Source organism: Ovis aries, chromosome 4 (assembly GCF_016772045.2).
Source record: "Ovis aries strain OAR_USU_Benz2616 breed Rambouillet chromosome 4, ARS-UI_Ramb_v3.0, whole genome shotgun sequence".
NCBI classification, from domain to species: Eukaryota; Metazoa; Chordata; class Mammalia; order Artiodactyla; family Bovidae; genus Ovis; species Ovis aries.
In genome coordinates, this window is record NC_056057.1 from 100,935,646 (window position 1) to 100,955,798 (window position 20,153).

Below are 20,153 nucleotides of genomic sequence, written 5' to 3' on the forward strand. Positions count from 1 at the left end.
GTTTGGCGTCTTAAATTCTGTAACAGGTCAGACACTTGACCATTTGGCTACCCTGACAATAGGAGTGACATCCTGACTCAGAAGTATTTCAAAGCAGCATGACCGGTAGCGATACTGGTTCCTCAGACCAGCCATACAGACCAGGTGGTCCCTCAGACATACCTCACATTGGTATTTCATTTGGGCTCATTCACTTTTGTAAGTGGCCAAATAATTTGGCCTACGCTAACTGGAAGCAGCAGTAATATTCCTGGTTAAACCTGGTGCAGGTTTTTGACTGGCACAAAAGAAACTTTGTAACTTACAGATAGATGATAAACTAAGAGGGTGACTTTGTTGGTAAATCATTGTGGGAAAACTGCAGTTGCTGTCATTAGTAACTTAAGCAGTGCTGTAACCATGGTTTCCTCCTTTTCCCATAAGGTGTATGTGAAGTGAGTGAAGTCACTCAGTCGTGTCCGACTCTTTGCGACCCCATGGACTGTAGCCTACCAGGCTTCTCCATCCATGGGATTTTCCAGGCAAGAATCCTGGAGTGGGTTACCATTTCCTTCTCCAGGGAATCTTCCCGACCCAGGGATCGAACCTGGGTCTCCCGCTTTGGAGGCAGATGCCTTAACCTCTGAGCCACCAGGGAAATAGCTGATGGTAAAAATCTGAAATGTGTCACGCTGGAGGGGTTGGGAGCAACATCCAGTCCTGTGGCAAAGACTTCTGTCATGGGGATAGGGGTGCAGTTCGGGAAGAAGGAGGAGGCCTGGACTTCAGAGTCATTTCAAGGAAGACATTTATTGAGCAGACAGGCACACAGTTTACCGTACCATATAAGTTGCTGGAGACTTTAAGAGACATAAGACATCTCCCCTCCCCTCCAGGGGCTCGTCAACTATGCTTATCTTTTGGGGGGCAAACTACTCATTGCCTCCTGAAGAAAACCCATCGACATATCATTAATAGTGCTGTGGCCTTAGTTTCTGCCGCCTCAGTAAGACAGGTACGAACTATGAAGGTTTTTCCTTCCTCCCAACGCTTAGCCAGCATGGTGGTATTGATGGTTAGTGCTGAGTGGAGAGAGAGACACTGATCTCAATGTGTCTTCTTTCTGCCCCTTTTTCCTTTGACAGAGAACAGCACCAGCCTCATTCTGCAGGGGACACTGTTTCTTTGCAGGGATTTGGTGCCACGGTATAGAGAGGCCATTGATGAGAGATACTTAAAAGAGGAGTGATAAGAGTACTGATGGCCACAAAGAGGCCTCCCTAAGAACTGCCCTTTTGTGGGGAGAGCTTGGCGAGAAACACCTAGGAGAAAGGAGCCGACGTCAGGTCTCAGGTTCTGGGTGAGACTTTTCCCCCGAAGAGGAGATGACACTGGTTTCACTCTCTGCACTTGGTACCATGATTTGGGTTTTCTCCTTCTATTCCTAAACGGAACTGAGAATTTAAGAATAACATCAAACCCAGGGGGACTGGTCAGTTTGTGAGGCTTAGCCTCTGAGGGGCAACGAAGACAGACTTGTCTCTTGCCGGCTTTCAGAAAGAGCTGGTTGGAGAGACAAGCTACAAGGGAGGGAGAAGGGTTTTAGGTTTCCTTCCACTGCAGTGCTGAGGAAGGAGGGCAGAGTGGAAGACACTGACGTCTGGGCCTGTGCATTGTGCTTGGAGGCTCTCTGCACGTCACCGGAGGTGGAAGACGGAGGAATCTTCTGAGGGGGTCCTGTACTCATGGTGGTCCTCTCAGCCTGTTGGTCAGCCTCTGCTGGGTGCTGGTCGCTCCTGGGGTCGGGCCGTGCGCCCGCAGGGGTCAGGCCTGATCAGTGATATTACTGACCTTGGCCCAGGCAGGAAATGTGTTGAGGTCAAAGAGGCTTATTCCCCACGTATTGATGGCCACCATCACTGTCACCAGGCCAATGACGTTGACCCCCAGACCAGCTTTCACCTGCAGGGCACAAGCAGCAGGGCGCACAGCCCGCGGTCCCTGTGAGCAGACAGCGCAAGTGCCCAGGTGCTCCCTGCCTGAGCCTCTCCTGACATGACCCCAGCGCCCCTGCATGGCCCTGACTTGTTCCCGTCACTGCCCCCTGGTACTCTAGTGGTGCCTTATAGCAGGCACAGGCCTGTAGAGGACCGGCGGACAGGAAGGACTTGGGGCTGGGAGATGGCCATTGGCATCTCTCCTTTTGTAGCACGCTCACTATTGCATGGAGGCCTAGGAGGTGTGTGCTTGGGACGCCAGATCTTGGAATGTTAGGTTGCACGGAAACAGCTACATGACTGGAAAATGTGTTCACTGAGATAGGGGAGCTCCTCGAAGCTGAAGCCTATCAGAGTGGTCACTGTCCCTTCACAGCAGGGGCCTCCCGGGAGAGCCTGCGTTCTGTGACTGTTGCCTTTTCCCCACAAGGAACAGCTAAGGAAGTAGTGTCCTTGGGTTCACCTGGGCAAAGGTCAGCCGCCTGCACCAGCCCTTCCACAGAAAGGCAACAGACAGTGCCCAGGCTGGGGGCGTGGGGCCTTTGCTGCTTTCTCCTGGGGGAACGTCACCGCCAAGGCTCTGACCGCTTCGTTTCTGTCGTGGCACTGACATGCCCAGGCAGAAGGGGGACGTGGGGGAAGAAGGATGGCAGAGCCAGGGCCGTCTGGGAAAGTGTCCGCTAAGGAGGGCTGGCATCCTAGCAGGTGACAACCCAAGTGCGTAGCGAGTCACCACAAGTCCACTAACCAGAAATGAGTTGGGCAGGTTGCGAGGGAAAAGTGAATGTCAGGAAATGGTTGATGACTCAATGAGTCGCCCTTTGGCCTTCTGGCCCAAGCCTTGTACTTATGAATCATCCCGTCCCCCTGAACCTTGCGGCATGGAGAACTGCCCATGTTTCCCAGTGGGTAAGAGGAAGCGGGTTCTAAAGGAGCTAAGTGAAGGTCATTTAGAGCTGAGAGGGACCACACAGAGCATCTGGGCTGAACCTGCTCACTTAGCAGATGAGGAAAGTGAAGTCTTGAGTCAGTGCCCAGGCTGGCACTGGGTTAGGGTTAGTGTTAGGGTTAGGCTCACTGCTCGTCATCTGGTGCCTCTAAAAATGACTGGCTCTGGTCCCTTGATTCCAGGGTAAAGGCTGAGGGTGAGCGGTGGGAGCACTCGGCAGAGGGAGCAGGATCGGGGGTGCAGGGGCAGGTCGAGGGGACAGGAGAGTCGTGGTGGAGCTCAGCAGGAGTGGATGGGGCTGCGCAGTAAGATCTGGGGGTGGAAGGGGACAGGGGTGGCTGTGACCCCCTTCCCGAGGTAATTCAGATGACTTGGATGATCATTTTGAGAGCAGAGAGGATCTGAATATCTGCTCCCAGCCTGAAGCTCTTTCTTCCTTTCCTCCGTTTAATATTTACAGAGCTGCCAAGATCTAGTTTGGATTTGAGTGAGAAACTAGCCCCCAGCAAGGAAGGACAGGCCATTTCAGTCGGCCGGGCCCAGTTACCTGTATGAGGGGTTCCTCCCTCCCCAACCTGATCAGCCCTGGGAGTCGAGAAGCACAGCAGTGAGCACAGGCTGAGGGGTGGAGGGTGGCCCCACACTAAAACCAGCCGCAAAGCGTCCCCTCCAAGCCGTGTTTCGTGAGCCTCGCTGAAAACTAAGAAATGAGCTATGGGTGCTTCATTTTACGGTTGTTGCTTTGGGGGTTTCTTGCTTGGGGAGAGGGTTGGACAGGGAGGAGAATCTTGTTCTTACAAAGTATCTTTCACCCTCAGTTCATAAAGTGTCTCACACTTAACCTTTTATGAATAAGCCAGCAACTCTGGGCCAACGTCCCCACAGTTCAGTGCAGGAACTAAGCAGAGACCAGAACAAGCTCTCGGCTTCCAGAGTGGGTCACACCCCAGGTCGGTCCCAGCCTTTTCTGTCTACGTTCCCACTCTCTTCCCAGATTAGGGCTGGGGAGAGCACATGATTGCTGTTCTTGGTGCTTGTGGACCAAAGAAAAACCTTTCCCCAGAACCATTCTTTCTGCCACCCTGGGGCTGAGCTATGACAGATCAGGGGTACTGCTTATAAAATAATAAACTTTAGAAAGCTATATAGGGCCAGTCATCCCTGTCTTCATGGCAGGTGGACCTGGTGGGAAGAGGCCACCCACGACTCACCATATCTTTAATCTGGCAGTGCCCGTAGCTGAAGACGATGGCGTTGGGGGGATTGCCCACTGGCAGCATCACTGCAAAGGAGATGCACATGGTGACCGGGATCAGGGTGTAGAGTGGATTTATTTGCAGCGTTTCAGACTAGAACAGAATTCACAGAAACATTAGCATGGAGGTTAGACTTGCATTTGCCATGCTTACCATCATGAGTGTGCCTAAATGATGGCTGAGTGTCAGCTGCCCTTGACTGAATACCATGTGCGACGGACAGGTAAACCACGCCCTCAAAAGCACGGAGTCCCGGGCTCCTTGGATGGGTCCCTGCTGCTCACTCACTCCCCATGGAAACATGGACTCCAAGTTGCCTCCCTACTAGAAGGGATGTTTCATTTCTTGGTGCTGGTCTAAGGGAGTAGTTTTAAAATTTGACACTTCAGCTGAGAAATTCTTGCAATACAAATCTCATGAACAAGTTGCGTTGATCGAGGTAGACATTTCTCGCTCTTGGCATGCAGAACTAAGTTTTTTTTTTTTCTTTTCCCGAGTTATGATAACTGCCTTATGTGGGACCTGAACCTGTGGGAACCTGTGGTCTTACTCTCAGTGGTACCACGTTTTAAGTGCATTCCTGCACTCATGTAGGCAGGCTGATGAGAGGGAGAAATTGGAGGGAGCAGTGAGCAGAGAGTGGCTGAGTGGGAGGAGTTTGGGGCTGATAGAGTAGGAAGGTACTATCTTGTTGGTGATGAGGAAGAGCCTTCATCTTACAGGTTCCACCTCACAGAATGGGATGGAGGCAGCATTTTGTTTGGTGGATCACCTCTGGGGCTCCTTAGCCAGGCCGAGATCTGCCAGTGGCTCCACCCCCACCATCCGACTGTGCAAACACCTACTCCATTAATCACAAATTGTTCTGAGACCCAGGAATGAGGCTGGCATTGCTCATAATTCTGAGTCTCCTGGACAGAGAAGCTGGGTGGAGGCGGTGATGACCGAGCTGTGGTTTTGGTCTCTGCAGCTGAGAGTACTTCTGGGAACATTTTTGTCTCCATTTTCTGTAGCTATTTCTCCTGCCCTCCTGTTAGGTCTCATCCCTGGAGAAGGGAAAGGCTACTCACTCCAGTATTCTGGCCTGGAGAATTCCATGGACTGTATCGTCCATGGGTCACAAAGAGTCGGATACGACTGAGTGACTCACTTCACTTCCATAGGAGAGGAAGATGGATGGCGACTGTGGGGTATTAGAATCCTAGGGCTTTACAGTTATCTTGTCCATTCTTGTTTCCATTCAGAACTGCCCCTAAACTAAGCCTAGACTTTTGGGAAAGGGCTTCTAGAGCTCTTGCTTTTATTATCTATTTACTTATCAGTTACTGGACATCTCAGAGCCCTGCTCTACTCACCAGACTGCACACGATGGGCAGGAAGATGGTGATGGTGGCTGGGTTGCTCACGAACTCTGTGACAATGGACACCAGGACGCACGCCAGCAGGGTGACAGCCCAAGGCGGGAGGCTGCTCAGAGACAGCATCTGCTGCCCGATCCACGTGGAGAGGCCAGAGGTCTGCAGGGAGACAAGGCGATGCAGTGAGGAGAGAGTGGCACTCTTAGCCTCCAGAAGGTCAGGGATGGTGGGGGCTGGACAGGACCACCAGGAGCCATCTAATTTGCCTCCCTATTTTTAGGCAGGCTGGATCCACAGGCATTCCTGGTTTTTTTTTTATGATTAAGTCACTTCGTAGCCCAGCAAATGCTTTTTTTTTTTTTTTTTTAAAATATTTATTTATTTAGCTGTGCTGGGTCTTAGTTGCAGCATGCAGGATCTAGTTCCCTGGCCAAGGATCAAACCTGAGCCCCCTGCACTGGGAGTGTGGAGTCTTAGCCACTGGACCACAGGGGTCTCAGCAGATTCTTTTTTTTTTTTTTCTTATTGATTGCACATTTAGTCTTAGAGCCGCCTGGTCAGTCGTTGTCACAGGGCACGGAGAGCCTCCACTTGCTGTGATCCTCCTCGGCGCTCTGGTGACTTGGCAGGGATTGGAGACCTTAGGGGTGATGGGCCGCTCAGCTTCACACCTGATACTCTTTCTTCAGCCTCCGACAGCGTCATGCTGTCCGTTCATTCAACAGTGCCCTTTGCACAGGTCGCCAAGTGTAATCCTTATTCCTGCTTTTGAAATCTATTTCTGTTATCACCCACGAAAGGGAAAAAATTATCACCATGTTTGGATAGTAACTTTTCCTCTGGTCTTTGGGGCCTGAGTAGGCAGGGCTGGGCATTAGAAATTTTACGTGAGCAATGATGGAGAGAGGAATTCCATGTCGTGGCAAAGGTGCCACCTCACTAGCCTGGAAATGGTCATTCAGCCTCAGCCTGTGTTAGGTTCAGGTCTCATCACAGCTGACATCAGGATCTACCATCTGCCCATACTTCTTGTCAATATGAAATAAAGGCTTGAACCTTTTCCATTAGCAACACCTACACACATCAACTCAAATAAATGAATATTTCCACTTGGAGTAATTCATTTGGTTGGAAGATGTTCATCTGCCAATGATGAGGGCTCTCCCCATCCCCTAAAAATGAAGGGCACAATTGAGTTTATGTTCTTAAAAAACCCCAGGTTGCCGTATGCACTCTCCAGCTCTCCCCCCCTCCCTCCTCTGCCTTCTCTAGTTGACATGCTCTGACTTTTCCTGTTCACCCTCCAGACTGCAAATGCAATAAAGAAGTGAGGACTAGGGCAAGAAACAGGGTGAGACGGTTTAGGATTTCTCAAACTGCGGGCCTTCCTCATATTCTGCTATTAAGGATGGCCTCACTATGTTGTCAGCAGACCACTCTTTCTCTTCTCCAAGTTCATCAAAAGCTCATTTCATCTCCACAGCACCTGGGCCACTTCAGGGCACGCTCATAGACAACTGATAACCAAAGGGCTTCAGAATTCTCTCATGTAGCCATTTTTACCTTGAGCACTTCCTCTTTTTTTTTTTTTTTTCTTCCACTGACTGAGAGCTATGAATGCGATATGTGAGGACTACCTCAGTTAATGGAGGGTGCAGTGCCTGGAACCTCTGTAATTTCCATTGCTTGTGACACATAAAACTGTGCTCACCAGACAGACAGAGGAGGCAGAGAAGTTAGCTGAGTGGGAGCAGTAGGTTTTATGAAGAATTGGAGTATTTATTTATCATGTTAGCCAATAGTACTTGTAAGTAAAGTGAAATAAGGGCAATTTTTTTTTCCAGAAGAACTAGCTTATACTATAATTTGAAATAAACTGATAAATTAGACTGTAAAGTTCGGGGAAAAAACACAATAAAAGAAACCTTTATTTTTTAAATCCTTGGGATGAAAACATTTTTATTGATTTTTTCTCACTAATGTTAAGACTCTGAAGTTATTTCAGATTCAGGAGGAATCACACATACTATATCTAAATTATATTATTAAAGTAGTAGAGTGAGTAGGTTTTATAGCCATACCATCTGTACATGTATAATTTTAGTAAAAAAAAAAAAAAAAAATCTTGCCAGGCTGGGCTCAGTGGCCAAAACTAACCACTGAAATTCAACAAGGATAAATACGATATTATGAACTTGGAGTCAGAAATATTGAAAGCATATATACAGAACTGACTGAAGGACCTGAAGCTTAATAATGGCTAACAATGAAAAGAATGAAGGGTATTAGTTGACTGTGGTTTCAGTGTAAGCACTGACATGAGTGCCAATGAAGCCTTGTAAAAGCTTCCATAAAATAAAGGATGGGGCATGAGTTATTGTTAACTGCTCTACTCTGCAGCAGACTGACCACCCCTGGACTGTGTTTGATCAAAGGCAAAGCGTAGTGAGTCCTAAGGAGAGAGACCAGTGTGGTCAGGGGTCACTACTCCTATGCAGAATGGTTAAAGGAACTGGGGAGTTTTAGTTGGAAGAAAGCATGATATAGGGGAACATAGTAAGTGTCTTTATTGTTTTAATAATTATTACTGAGGAGAGGGTTCCTGAGAAGAAAGCCAGACCAAGGAGTGGAAGACATCCAGAAGACCTGAGCTGAAAGTCAAGAGTGACTTCTCTGCTGGCTGTGCAGGGCTGTCCCTGTCACCCAAGGTGTCCTAGAGGGAAGAAGTCTCTCTTGGGTGGGCTAGGGGACCCAGTGTCCTCCACGGTTCCTTCCAAGCGGAGGACCCAAGGACCTTATTACTGATGCAGATAGCACTGAGGCCCACACAAGGGGCAGTCAAAACTGAGCCAAGTTGAGAATGGGTTAGTGAGTTAAACACATAGAGAAGACAGAGGGAGCAAACAGTGAGAACCTTAACCTGATTGTTAATGGTTGTTTACTTCAGGAAAGGGTTAGGAAAATCAACTCTTTTCCACCAGCCCCCTTTAAAAGATCTCATCCCAAATCCTCCCACTCAGGAAATCAGGGGGCATCTACACCCGCTTTAGCATACATTCTCCAAAGGGCCTTAGGATAGGCATACAGACTAGCTGAGGGATCAGTCTGGGGCATCTCTGAGCCCTTACAGCTGTCACCACTGTCAGATCCCCAGAAGGAGACGGCTACAAAGCCCAGTGCTTCTCTCGCCTGCAGCGGCGTGGGCCCATCCCTGGGGTGTGGATGCCCGTGGGCCGGGACTCTAACTCTGCTCCCAGTAGTGCCGTTTAGTAGTGCCATTTGTTCCGGGTGGGACACGATGTCCATTCCTGGCTTCCCTTCCCAGCGACGGGTGAACACTCACCTCTTAGCACCTTTGAATCTTCCCTCCCAGAACCATAAGGACTGGCTTTACATAGTTTACATACTGAAAACTACTTGGCGCAACAAGACGACTCAGGGGTTACCTTGCTGCCAGAAGCCAGGGCATAGCCTCCTCCCACCAGAATGACGATCTCCCAGGGCATCGTCTTCTGGAAGTCCTTCCACGTGATGATGGGCTCCATGCCCGGCGAGGGCCCCCGGTCGTCCCCTAGATGACAGGGAGGCAGAGCCAGATGAACCCTCCTGGTGTGACTCGTGGAGACAGGGGTCTCGTTGTTGAACGAGAGGATACTCTGCTACGCTGGGAGGAGTCAGAAGGGCTTTGGTAAGGCTCCTTCCAGAAATTCTGAACTTAGACCATTATTTGACTGGAGCCAGCCCCGACTCTTCCCTTGAACTCCTCTCACCATCTCTCTTTTTCCCGAAGCAAGGCTTCTTCGCTGGAATCAGGAAGAGGAGGAAGCCAAGGAAGACAGAGACCGTGGCATCGGTGCGATAGCCCTTCCTGCCAGAGACAAGCAGAGCTGGGGAGGAGAGTCAGGAGGCCCAGGGGTCACACCGGGCCTGGGACAGCCTGTCTGAACGTGGTGCCTTCCCAGGGCACCTAGTCTAGTGGGGACCTCAGCCTTCTGGCCAGCTGCTCCCATGCCATCCACTGGTGGATTTAATGTCTGGAGGCAGGGCCTGACTAGGGTAGATGTCTTAGTGTGAATTTATGGACCTGTTAGAAGGAATGAGCAGGAGTTATTTTAGATAGAGGAGAAGAGAAAAGGAGGCGTTCTCTTTCCTGGGAGGGTCACAAGCTGGCTCTGAGAACTTGTGGCTTGTGGCCCTGGCCCTCGGGAATATGAGGGGCAGGACACGCCTTGGCCACTGCGACCATAGCCTTTACAGGTGGTGTTTTACTCTACATTTTCTCCTTTAACTCTCGAAACAAGCACTAAGGTAACAAGACCAAGGTCATGTGGATGGTAAGCAGCAGCTCCTGACCCCAACCCTGGAGGCAGACTCCAAAGACTATTTTCTTCCTGAGTCTGCACTGTAACTTCCCTAGGAAAGGGGAATTTTTAACAGGACAGTGCTTCCTCGGTTCCTGACTATCCCTAAGAGTCTAGGAAGGGACCCTGGTGGGTACTGCCTGAAGAGTTCGGGTGAGGCGGTTGTTCACAGAGATGGTATCATTTACTTTTCAAAGAAGGAATCCCAACCAGGAACAAAGCCGGGCTCCCGAGTAAACCACAGCACGGTCATCAGGACGAAGAAGAATCCAGTGACCATTTCCGGGTAGCTAGAAGAGAAAACAGGAAGACCTCCTCCAGGAACTGGGACTTTTCTCTTGGCCTCCTCCCTTTGCTTTGGGATGCTCTTGCGATCAGGGTTCCAGGACTGGAGACCTGAGACGCAGCTTCTGCTCAACCACTTGGAATACTGCAATGGGGAAGGGTGGCCCCTAGGGCCTGGGGGCCAGCTTGACTTTGGCATTAAATAGCACCTCTAGTTGTACTTGAGGAAAACTCCCCCAGCTCAGGAGGCCACCGAGAACAAGGCTGCTTCTTTGCGCACTTTACATGCTGTGATTTTCCCCTGGGGAAAGAGAAAAAGGGTGAAGGGCTGATTCTTACGTAATGGCTCCCAGCTTCTCATATTCCTCTTGGATCCTCTTCTCTGATAACTCCTCCCTTTTGGTCTTCTTCTTCTTACTCAGAGAGCAGGTCTCTTTAAAACTGAGAAGGGAAGAATGAGCAGAGGAATGAAGGCCACTTCTGAAAGCAAGTGGAGAGCAAGTCGTAAGCAAACACAAACTACTGGCTGGCTGTGATGGTTCTCCTCTCCCCTCGTCCCGCCTATCATGTGACTTCATCTGCAACTTAACACAGCCCCTCGGCAGCCTTCTCCCCAGCTTCCCGGGTGAATCTCTGGTATATAAATGTCTCATGGACTTGTGTGAGGGTATTTATGTTTGGTTGTTTCTACACATTCATCTTTCCCCCATTCCCAGTTGGGTTTTTAAATTACCTAATTAGGCTGCACCGTGTGGCTTGTAGAATCCTGTCCTATTCCGAACTAGAATCAAACCTGTGCCCCCTGCATTGGAAGCGCAGAGTCTTAGCCACTGGACTTCCAGGGAAGTCCCTACACACTCATCCCTTACATAAGTGAGACTCATTGTGATGCAGCATATGTATCTAGATGCTTATATATTTATTTTTTGCAAGCACACGTAAGAGTGTGTGTGTGTGTGTGTGTGTGTGTGTGTGTGTGTGTGTGTATCTGTCTAGAGACAGGGTTGTTTGGGGTGAACGTGGGTATTAGTTTTCAACTAGCAATACTGGGAGCATAGAAGTACACAGTTGTCATTGATTTGACGGTTGTCCCTTGAGTTATTTCTTTTTAAAAAAGCTCAGCTTAGAGAACATTCCCTGAGCAGTGGGAAAGTTGGGTCCCCTGGACTAATAGTAAAACAGGTATATCTTTCCTTTATGTGTTTGAAACTGATCAAATTTGGAGCAAGCATCAGTAATGGAAAGCTGGCTAAATAGATTAATATTAGACATAGTATTGCAAGAGGAATGTCTAATGTTATTTTGAGTGATATGAGCATATTTTATATAACTATTAAGTATAAATCAGTCACGTCTATAAAATTAAGCCTAAGTCAACTTCTACTTGGAGTCATTTCTTTAGAAATTAGTTCAAATTACTCTCCATGAAACTACATTAACTACTCTCCCATTCAGACCTTTTATGAATCCAGCCCTTCCTCTAACCAGTCGGTTGACCTTAAGAACACTCCATCATAGAGCTCACAGAGAAGTGCAAAGGCCGTGTGAGTCTGGAGTATCTAGAAAACATGATGCCTGAGTCCTTGTCTACTCCACTGCCTTCTCTTCTGGGCATCCTTGATGGTTACTTGGCAGCTCCCAGTTGAGTGTCCCCCTCAGGGCTTGGGCCATGGCCCTGGATGGATGGGAGAGCCTTGCTCTCAGGCCCTAGGACTCACTTGCAGCCCAGGAACAGCCAGTGCATCCAGAACCAGCTGACCACCAGCATGATGAGGGAGATGGGGAAGCTGAAGAGGAACCAGGTGCCAAAGTTGACCACTTCTGCAGCTGGATACTGGCTGGAAGGGAAAGAACCAGGTCAGTGGTTAGAAAAGGGTGGATTTCCATGTAGTATTTTGGGGGCTAGTAAGCTAAATGGTCCTTAAGAAGACATACAGCAGAGTTAACAGAACAGCTGATGTTAAAAATATGGTAATATATTATCGAGAAGTCACTTGACAGCTGCAGCTGTACTGAGCCCAGCCAAGAATTATGAAATAAGCTAAGACGGCATCCAAGCAACCAAAATTGATATCTTGGAAGTGTATATGCGTTGCACTCCGGAGAATCACTCAGATCTGTTTCTTCCTAATTTATGTAAAGATTCTGATAAATTTACCACCCAAGACATAGCCTAAAGGAATAGGAATTGTCCCAGAAACTAAACCAGAAGGGCAGAAACTCAGAGCTCGGGCAGAGTACTGTGGTGTGAAGAGCTCAGGTCCTGGGGAGTTAGGTCTTAAGCTTTGCTCAATCCTTCCTCCTCCCATCTCCTGCCTCATTTTCCTCCATTTTCCTTCCTTCTCTCCCTGCTTGGGCGAGAACTCTCCAACTCTCTACCCCCTCTTGTTTTCTCAGTGCCATCACCCTGTCAGCCACCCCTCTCTCGAGGGTTTAACTATTCTCTCATCTGGATCATTCCTATCAGTGCTTACACGTCTTTCATCTTAAAAGCCCATTCTTGACCCTGTCTCGTCAGTCAGTCATGTCCAACTCTTTGTGACCCCACGGACTGCAGCATGCCAGTCTTCCCTGTTCTTCACCATCTCCCGGAGCTTGCCCAAACTCATCTCCACTGAGTTGGTGATGCCATCCAACCATCTCGGCCTCTGTCATCCCCTTCTCTTCCTGCCTTCAGTCTTTTCCAGCATCAGGGTCTTTTCCAATGAGTTGGCTCTTCACAGATTGTCAGGTGGCCAGAGTGCTGGAGCTTCACTTTCAGCATCAGTCCTTCCAGTGAATATTCAGGACTGATTTCCTTTAGGATTGACTGGTTTGATCCTCTTGCAGTCCAAGGGACTCTCAAAAGTCTTCTCCAACAGCACAGTTCAAAAGCATCAATTCTTTGGTGCTCAGCTTTCTTCACAGTCAACTCTCACATCCATACATGACCACTGGAAAAACCATAGCCTTGACTAGACAGACCTTTGTTGGCAAAGTAATGTCTCTGTCTAGGTTTGTCATTGCCTTTCTTCCAAGGAGCAAGCGTCTTAATTTCATGGCTGCAGTCACCATCTGCAGTGATTTTGGAGCCCAAGAAAATAAAATCTGTGACTATTTCCATTGTTTCTCCATCTATTTCCCATGCTTTACCCTCCCTTTATTACCACCCCGTCTCTCCCCTTCCCTTCACAGCCAACTCTGCATTTCCTCATTTCCATCTTACTCCTCAAACTACTGAAATTTGGCTTCTTTTCAGGTCACTTGACCAAATTGTTCTTGCCTAGACCACCAGTAACCTCCATATCGTCAAATCTAATGGATACATTTTTGTCCTTCCTTCAACAACTGTAAACCATATGGACCACTTTCTTTCTTTGGGTAGCATGACACTAGATTTTCCTCTTCTCTGTCTGACACTGTTTTATTCTCTCTTTTCTAGTCTAATTTAAATGTTCTTCTAAAAAATTATTTGCTTGTTTATTATTTGGCTGCGTCAGGTCTTGGTTGCAGCACGGGGAATCTCTCATTGCAGTGCCTGTACTCTTGAGCAGTGGTGTGTGGGTTCATTGCTCTGAGGCATGTGGGATATTAGTCGCCCAATCAGAGATAGAACCTGTCCCCTGCATTGCAAGGCAGAGTAATAATCACTGGACCAACAGGGAAGTCCCTAAATGTTTGTGCTTAATGTTTATGCCCCTGATCTCCTTACTCTGTGTGTTCTCCCTGAGTGATCTCCGTCACCCTTAGGACTTCAGTTTCCATATGCAAGTCACTCGGACTAGCTGTCATCTACTTTGTGGGGCCCAGTGCAAAAGGCAAATGTAGGGCCACTTGTTCACTGACAGCAGGACATTAAAAGCCACATGAGGCCCTTGTGAGCCTGGTGGCCTGGGGGTGGCACAGGTGGCCACCCCGACCCCACATCTGTGTCTTTAGCCTAAAAATGGCTCTTGAAATTCAGGGACATGTCCACTCCTCTATCAGCATTTCCTCATCTTTACCCTCGTGTAGGTCAAGGGCAGCTCTGTTTCCCCAGCTGCTGAAGCCCCAACTCTAAAAATGAGTCCAGGGCTTCCCCTCTCTCAAGCTTTTCCTAATCCAACCTCAGAAGCTCACTCAGATCAGGCCATTTCTCCTCCCACTGTTATCCAGGCCACCATCAGCTCTGTCCTGGGCAATGGCAGCCACAGCCTGGATTGTCTTCCTGCCTTTTCCTTCCCAAATTCCACTGTCCATTTTTTAAAATCCAGAATGCATTTTCAAAGCTGTAAATGTGATCACCTCACTCCCTGCCTATAATTCTTCAAAGGCTTCTCTCAGCTTTTTCGGATGAAGTCCAAGTTCCTTCATGGGCCTTGTGAGGCCCTGTGTGGTCTGCGCATCCACCTCCCTGGCCTCCTTTCGCCCTCTGCCATTGTCTTTATTTTCTCTGCTCTCTTGCCTCTGAACCTCTTAAACTGTTTTGTCTGGAAGATCTCCCTTTGTCTAGTTTACTCCAGCTCAGGCTTCAGGTCTCTGCTTTCACTGCCACCTCTTTGGGGAGGCATTTCCTCCCTCTAGACTGATTCCCCCCACCTGCCCCCGCCACCCTTGCAGAATCCCACCCTTCTCATCACATTTAACTGTAATGACTTGATCATTTCTCTGGCCCTTGGTACAAAAGCTGCTCTGATTCTATATTTTCTGCCGTATCCTTAGCATCCGGGTCTGTTCCTGACAGATGATGCTTTGTAAATACTTGTTGACCAAGTGGATTACTTACTTGTTGAAGTGCTCCAAGAAGATGAGGCTGGTGGAGGTGCCGATGATGGTGGTCAGGCCCCCGATGGTGGCGGCATAGGAGATGCTCAGAGACAGACACTTGCAGATCATTTGGTCGTGCTGGGACTTGTACTTTCTTTTGAGCTCCTGGTTCCTGGAGCTGGGGGTGAGGACTGGTGGCTTTTCCTACCAAAGGAAAGTCAGTGAACTTCTCTAACCCAACTTGGGCTTGTGGCCCACAAAGCATGAAAGACCATTGTGCAGCGGAAATGTTTTGAGCTTGGTTGTCAGATGGGTCCCAGTCCTAGTTCTCCTCTTGACCTGCTAGGGCATCCCTATCTGAACTATAGCTTCTTCTGTGAAATGGGGAAAATCCAGTTTTCTCTGCCAGGTTGTTGTAAAGAGTAAATAGAAAGTACTTGGAACCCTTCCTGGTATTTAACAAATGGTAAGCTATTAATATTGTTATTTTTGTTGTTATAAATATTAACAATTATGTTTTTTTTTTTTTACTTGAATTCCAGTAAAACTGACTGTTCTCCACTTCATGTTTAAGTACCAAATGGAAGATGGTTATTCTCTGTGGAGTTACAATACAGTCCTGGTTGGGAAATGACTGAAAAATAAGCTTTGCATTATAGAAAGAGTCCAGCTTTCACTGGACAGAGAGTCAAAGTGTGTTTCTCTCCTCCCTTCTTTCTCACTTCTTCCTTCTTGCCTATTGATTTTTCCTCCCCTCTTTCTCCTCCCCCTCAATTTGCATAGAAATCTCAGCCTTGCCCTGGTCTGCTCAGGCCCTGCATGGTCCATGTGATGGCCTTTCAGGGTCAGAGGTTTCTGACCTCTGATCTCAGCTCTGGGCTTAAGAAGCCAGTGCCCCTCTGTCCTGCCAGATCCATGAGACTAGGAGTAGCCTGGTACAAATGTCACCAGGCCAGGCCATGGGGAGACCGGGGGGGGCAGAGGCCACCCTGCCACAATTCTCAAAGCCCATAACCTCTGCCCCATCTTCCTACAAGGGCCCAGAAAAGGCTGGAGGCTTCCACATTCTCCTGAAAGAGTCCTTGATTATAAGAGCTGGAGAAGACCTCAGAGAGTCTCTTGTCCAGTGGTTTTCCATGATCCTTTCTCCTAATGAAAACTGACATGGACCTCCAATAGAGGAAACAAATATGGCGCTTAATGGGCATATATCGATGTTTTAACTGAAAGTCTATTTGAATCAAGGTTCTCCTCTTACTAGCTCCAAAGCCTTGGGTACATCTCTCTGCATCTCTGTAAAAATGCAGTTCAAAGTTGCTACTTCACTGAGCCAAGACTAGAGGGCAAATGGGCGGCACAGTGCTTGGTATTCAATAAACAGTGGTATTTATTTATGATGAGATGGATGTTACATAATTGAGATGATTTTGATGAACACAAAAACTTGAAATCTAGGGTTATAAGTGAGAGTTGCAGTGTGACGCCAGCTTTCACATCTGTTTTACTTCTGCATTTTTGTTTCAGTGATAAAAGTTCCAGGAAAATCAGGGAACAGAAAAGCAGTTGCCTTAAAAATCTCAGGATACGTTAACACAATATTTGCAGTGGCCCTGAAGCACCTTTGAGGAGTAGTGTGGACACCTCTGATCTAGACTGAGCCTCAGTTTTAAAGCTGACGAGACTGGGGCTCGGGCAGTGGGATAACTTGCTGAAGTCAGCAGTGAGTGGGATGCCTCGTCTCCGCGGCACACACAGACCTCACCCACAGGTGGCTGAAGTGGCCTGGTGACAGCCCGCCTGCCTGACACCCTCACAGCTGCAGGAACCGTGCCCCTGGGAGCTCAAGTGCTTCACGAAGGAAACAGGATCAGGAGGTTCCGCTCCATTACCTGGGATGGGTGCTGCTTCCTGCCTGGGAGGTTTGCTGTTTCGGCAGAGTTGGTGACTGTGGGCACACCATTCCGGTTCTGTCGGGACAAAGACCATCACACCATCAGGAGGAGGATGTGGGGTCTGGAGAAGCCACTGGATCACCCTGGGAGGGGGGCACCACGCCTGTCTCCCCTCCCTGGGGACTTGGGGAGCAGAGCCAGGGTGAACAGGTGGTAGACAGCCACCCTCACTGTGCCTGCCTCCTTTTCACAGGTTCCTGTCTGACTGGAGCCAAGCTCCCCATATGAAGAGGCTGTTGAAATTTGGAAAAACATGGCTCTGTCCTTAGAGGAGAGCTTGGCTTTCTAGAACTCCATTAGCTCATGAAGAACCCTTCATTTTAACACAGAGAAAATGAAACAGAAAATTCACACAACCAAGTCCATAGTTTGGACTGATCAAGGCCCATCCATTGGGACTGAGGTGAGAAGTGGTGTAAAACCAGCCCTAGGGGAGGGGCAAGGCTGAGCAGTGTGTGGGCAACTTGACTTTCACCTTTAAACTGTCCCCTTTTGTAGTAGGATTTTTGTAAATGAACCCCTCCTGAAAGGAGTCCTAAGGGTGAATCTGTGGATGGCTGACTATTGGGTTTCTATGAGGTAAGGTTAATTAGCCTGTCCCTTTGTGAAGCTAAGCCCAGAAACCAGGCCTGGGGTTCAGAATTGCCTGAAGCCTCACATGTCCAGGCTCAGGTGAACACCTCTCTGCCCTCACATCTGAGAAGGCCACTGGGCTCTCGACTAGCTGCCAGGCATCTCTGTCTCTGAGTTACCTTTATTTTGTATAATTTTTTTTTTTTTTTGGCTGTACCGTGCGGCTTGCAGGATCTCCTTTCCCCAAGCAGGGATCAAACCTGCACCCCTTGCAGTGAAAAGGCGGCATCTTAACCACTGGACTGCCAGGGAAGGCCCCATGAGTTATCTTGAGGGTCTTTTAAGTATCTCAAAGCACAGAAGAAACCCAAGGCCATACCTTTTTCTGCATCAGAGAACTGAAGTCTGCATTCGACGTGCTGGAAGAGAACAAAGAAGGTGGAAAAAATGGCAGTGGCCCAGAATGGCTGAGATGGGGATTCTCCCCACATCAGGGTTTGGTATAAAGGACCCTTCCAGACTTGGTTACAAAGAAGACGAATCTCACCTTTGAGAGATGTGGTAAGGATTTGTGGGGACAAGGGCAGGGTGTTGCATTTGAAGGGAACCCGAGACTCCTAATAATAGCTAACATGGAGCTGAGCACTCAAGAATGGATTTCAATCCTCATGACCTTGTTAATCCTCACAGCAGATCTGTGGGGCAGGTACTGTCACCTACATTTACAGGGTAGGAATCTAGGCAGAGGGAGGTTACTAGCTTCCCCAGGCGGCCTGGGTGCTAAGTGATGGTGCCAGAGAGGAACATGTCTGCCTTCCTGGAGAGCCTGGGGCCCTGGACTGTGGCCTCACTGGCTGACCATCTAGAAGGAGAAACGTGAAATGCTTCTCTAAGGTGAACAGGAGCAGGGAGGGCCAGGGCCACATGTGGTGAAAGGCACAGGAGAGAGGGGCGAGCTTCTCAGCAGCAGCTGCACCCCCAAGGGTGGGAGTCACCGCGAGTGCCAAGTCCCTCCCACCCCGGCCTCTCTTCAGCTCTGCCTTGAGAGAGCTGGAAGAGAGGAAGATGGGGATGTAACACCAGCCTTACTGACTTCCACTCAGCACTAAAGGCATGTTTCTGGTCTGTCTGAGCTCTGAGGACAGTGGGTCCTGTGAGCTCAGCCACTGGGAAAGCCAGTGAGGTGCTGGACACACATGTAGGGCGTGGGGCCCTGCGGTCGTCACCCACCTCCAGGCTCTATCAGGAGTTGGTGGAGCTCAGAGGGAAGCGTTCATTGGAGGGAGTTGTCAGCCTGGGGGGAGTATTGTGATATTTCCCTGTCCTCCTTCCCAAATCGGGTGAGGAGGCTGGTGAGGATCCCCTCAGAGTGCCATCCTGCCGTCCTCACACCACCACCAACCCTGGCAACCCCCTCCCCAGACGCCGCCCCCCCTCCCCAGTGCTGCTGAAAGAGACCAGGGACACCCTGAGCTTCAGCTTTGGAGTTTGGGACATGTGTTTTTGTCTGGAAAAGAACAAGGGCAAGAGGCCCGTGATCACTGCCCAGGAGGCCAGAGTGAGAAGGGAAAGGACCCCTGCACCAGGAGCAGCTAGTGCTTTCGGTGTCCAGCGGTTCCTGCCGGGGGCAGGCCCACAGGGAAGGTGCTCACCGTGAAAAGGCCCCATCATGGAGGCAGAGGCAACCCCAGATGGAAGGAGCTGGGGAGAGAGCCACCAGAACACAGAACCAAGGGGCCGAGCAGCTCTCCAAGAGCCCCTCGTGCCTTTAGGCCCTACACAGAGGTGGCCTCCAGGGGACACTAAAGACGCTGAAGGGGAATGCCCAACGTGGGAAAGAGTAGGGACCTGAGTCCCCGGGCACTGGCCACACTCTCCAACACCTCCAGCCAAGACCCGCTGTGCCCCTGTATCTTTCCTGCTCCCTACAGCCTCTGTCCTGACCCTGGAGAAGTCAGAAGTAGCTGAGAGGGTTGGTGAGGGGAGGGGAAGGTAGAGGAAGACTGAGAAAAAGCCAGCTGTCTCCCCCGCTCGCGGTCACCTCTCATCCTGCAGACCTGGGCTGACGGGGGCTTGAGTGTGAGCACGAGAGTGTGGGGAGAAGCTTCAAATGAGAGTGAGGTTTTGACACGAGCCTGGACCCGATGGCCAAATATCTGAAAATGAGATTGTTCTAGTATCTGGAAGGAGCTGTGGGATTTGCCCCAGATATCATCAAGGGTGGGGAGGGAAGGCCAGAGTATTCTGATCAACGACGGTGGTGGGAGGAGGGGCCGCCCTGCATCTATTTCTCCACATAGTGCTGGTCTCACTCACTGTGGGTTCCCCATTTTTTTTATGAAAAGAGCAAACTGTGCAACAGAGCTCTAGTACAAATCCAGCTTTTAAAATGTCCTATTCATCACAGTCTTCCTTGAAGGCCATATATTGATATCAGATGTCCAGAAGAAATCAGCTGTTCATGAATCGCCCTCACATGAGTGTTTGAGACCAGATTTCTCCTTTTCTAAATAGCTTGTTTTCATCATCACGTGGCTCTCTCACCAACTGTCCTGTTATCCCCTACGTGCCACTTAATTTTTCCTTGCCGTATGTAACAAGACCAAACCTAGTAAGACCATATCCAATACCTATAATATACTTTATGGTTCTTTAAGTGTCTCCAGCGATATCTAATATGCAAAACTTTCTTCACTGATAGATTTTTAAAATATCATT

The 20,153-nt window shown here is 49.2% G+C and overlaps 1 protein-coding gene across 2 annotated transcripts in view; it reads right to left on the reverse strand.

The window, feature by feature from the left end:
• Window positions 1–770: 770 nt before the first annotated feature.
• Window positions 771–20,153, reverse strand: part of SLC13A4 (solute carrier family 13 member 4) — a 43,098-nt gene continuing 23,715 nt past the window's right edge. The window contains exons 6-16 of one of the 2 annotated variants that reach the window (XM_027968846.3): window positions 17,815–17,854; window positions 16,800–16,877; window positions 14,930–15,114; window positions 11,904–12,023; window positions 10,525–10,626; window positions 10,089–10,190; window positions 9,310–9,407; window positions 8,986–9,110; window positions 5,537–5,698; window positions 4,137–4,274; window positions 771–1,941 (exon numbers count right to left, since the gene is read on the reverse strand). In XM_027968846.3, coding sequence (XP_027824647.2) covers window positions 1,804–1,941; window positions 4,137–4,274; window positions 5,537–5,698; window positions 8,986–9,110; window positions 9,310–9,407; window positions 10,089–10,190; window positions 10,525–10,626; window positions 11,904–12,023; window positions 14,930–15,114; window positions 16,800–16,877; window positions 17,815–17,854 — 1,288 coding nt within the window. In that variant the 3' untranslated portion in view covers window positions 771–1,803. Of the gene's footprint in view, window positions 4,275–5,536; window positions 5,699–8,985; window positions 9,111–9,309; window positions 9,408–10,088; window positions 10,191–10,524; window positions 10,627–11,903; window positions 12,024–14,929; window positions 15,115–16,799; window positions 16,878–17,814; window positions 17,855–20,153 lie in introns of both variants that reach the window. The other variant, XM_042248883.2, reaches the window with a different exon arrangement.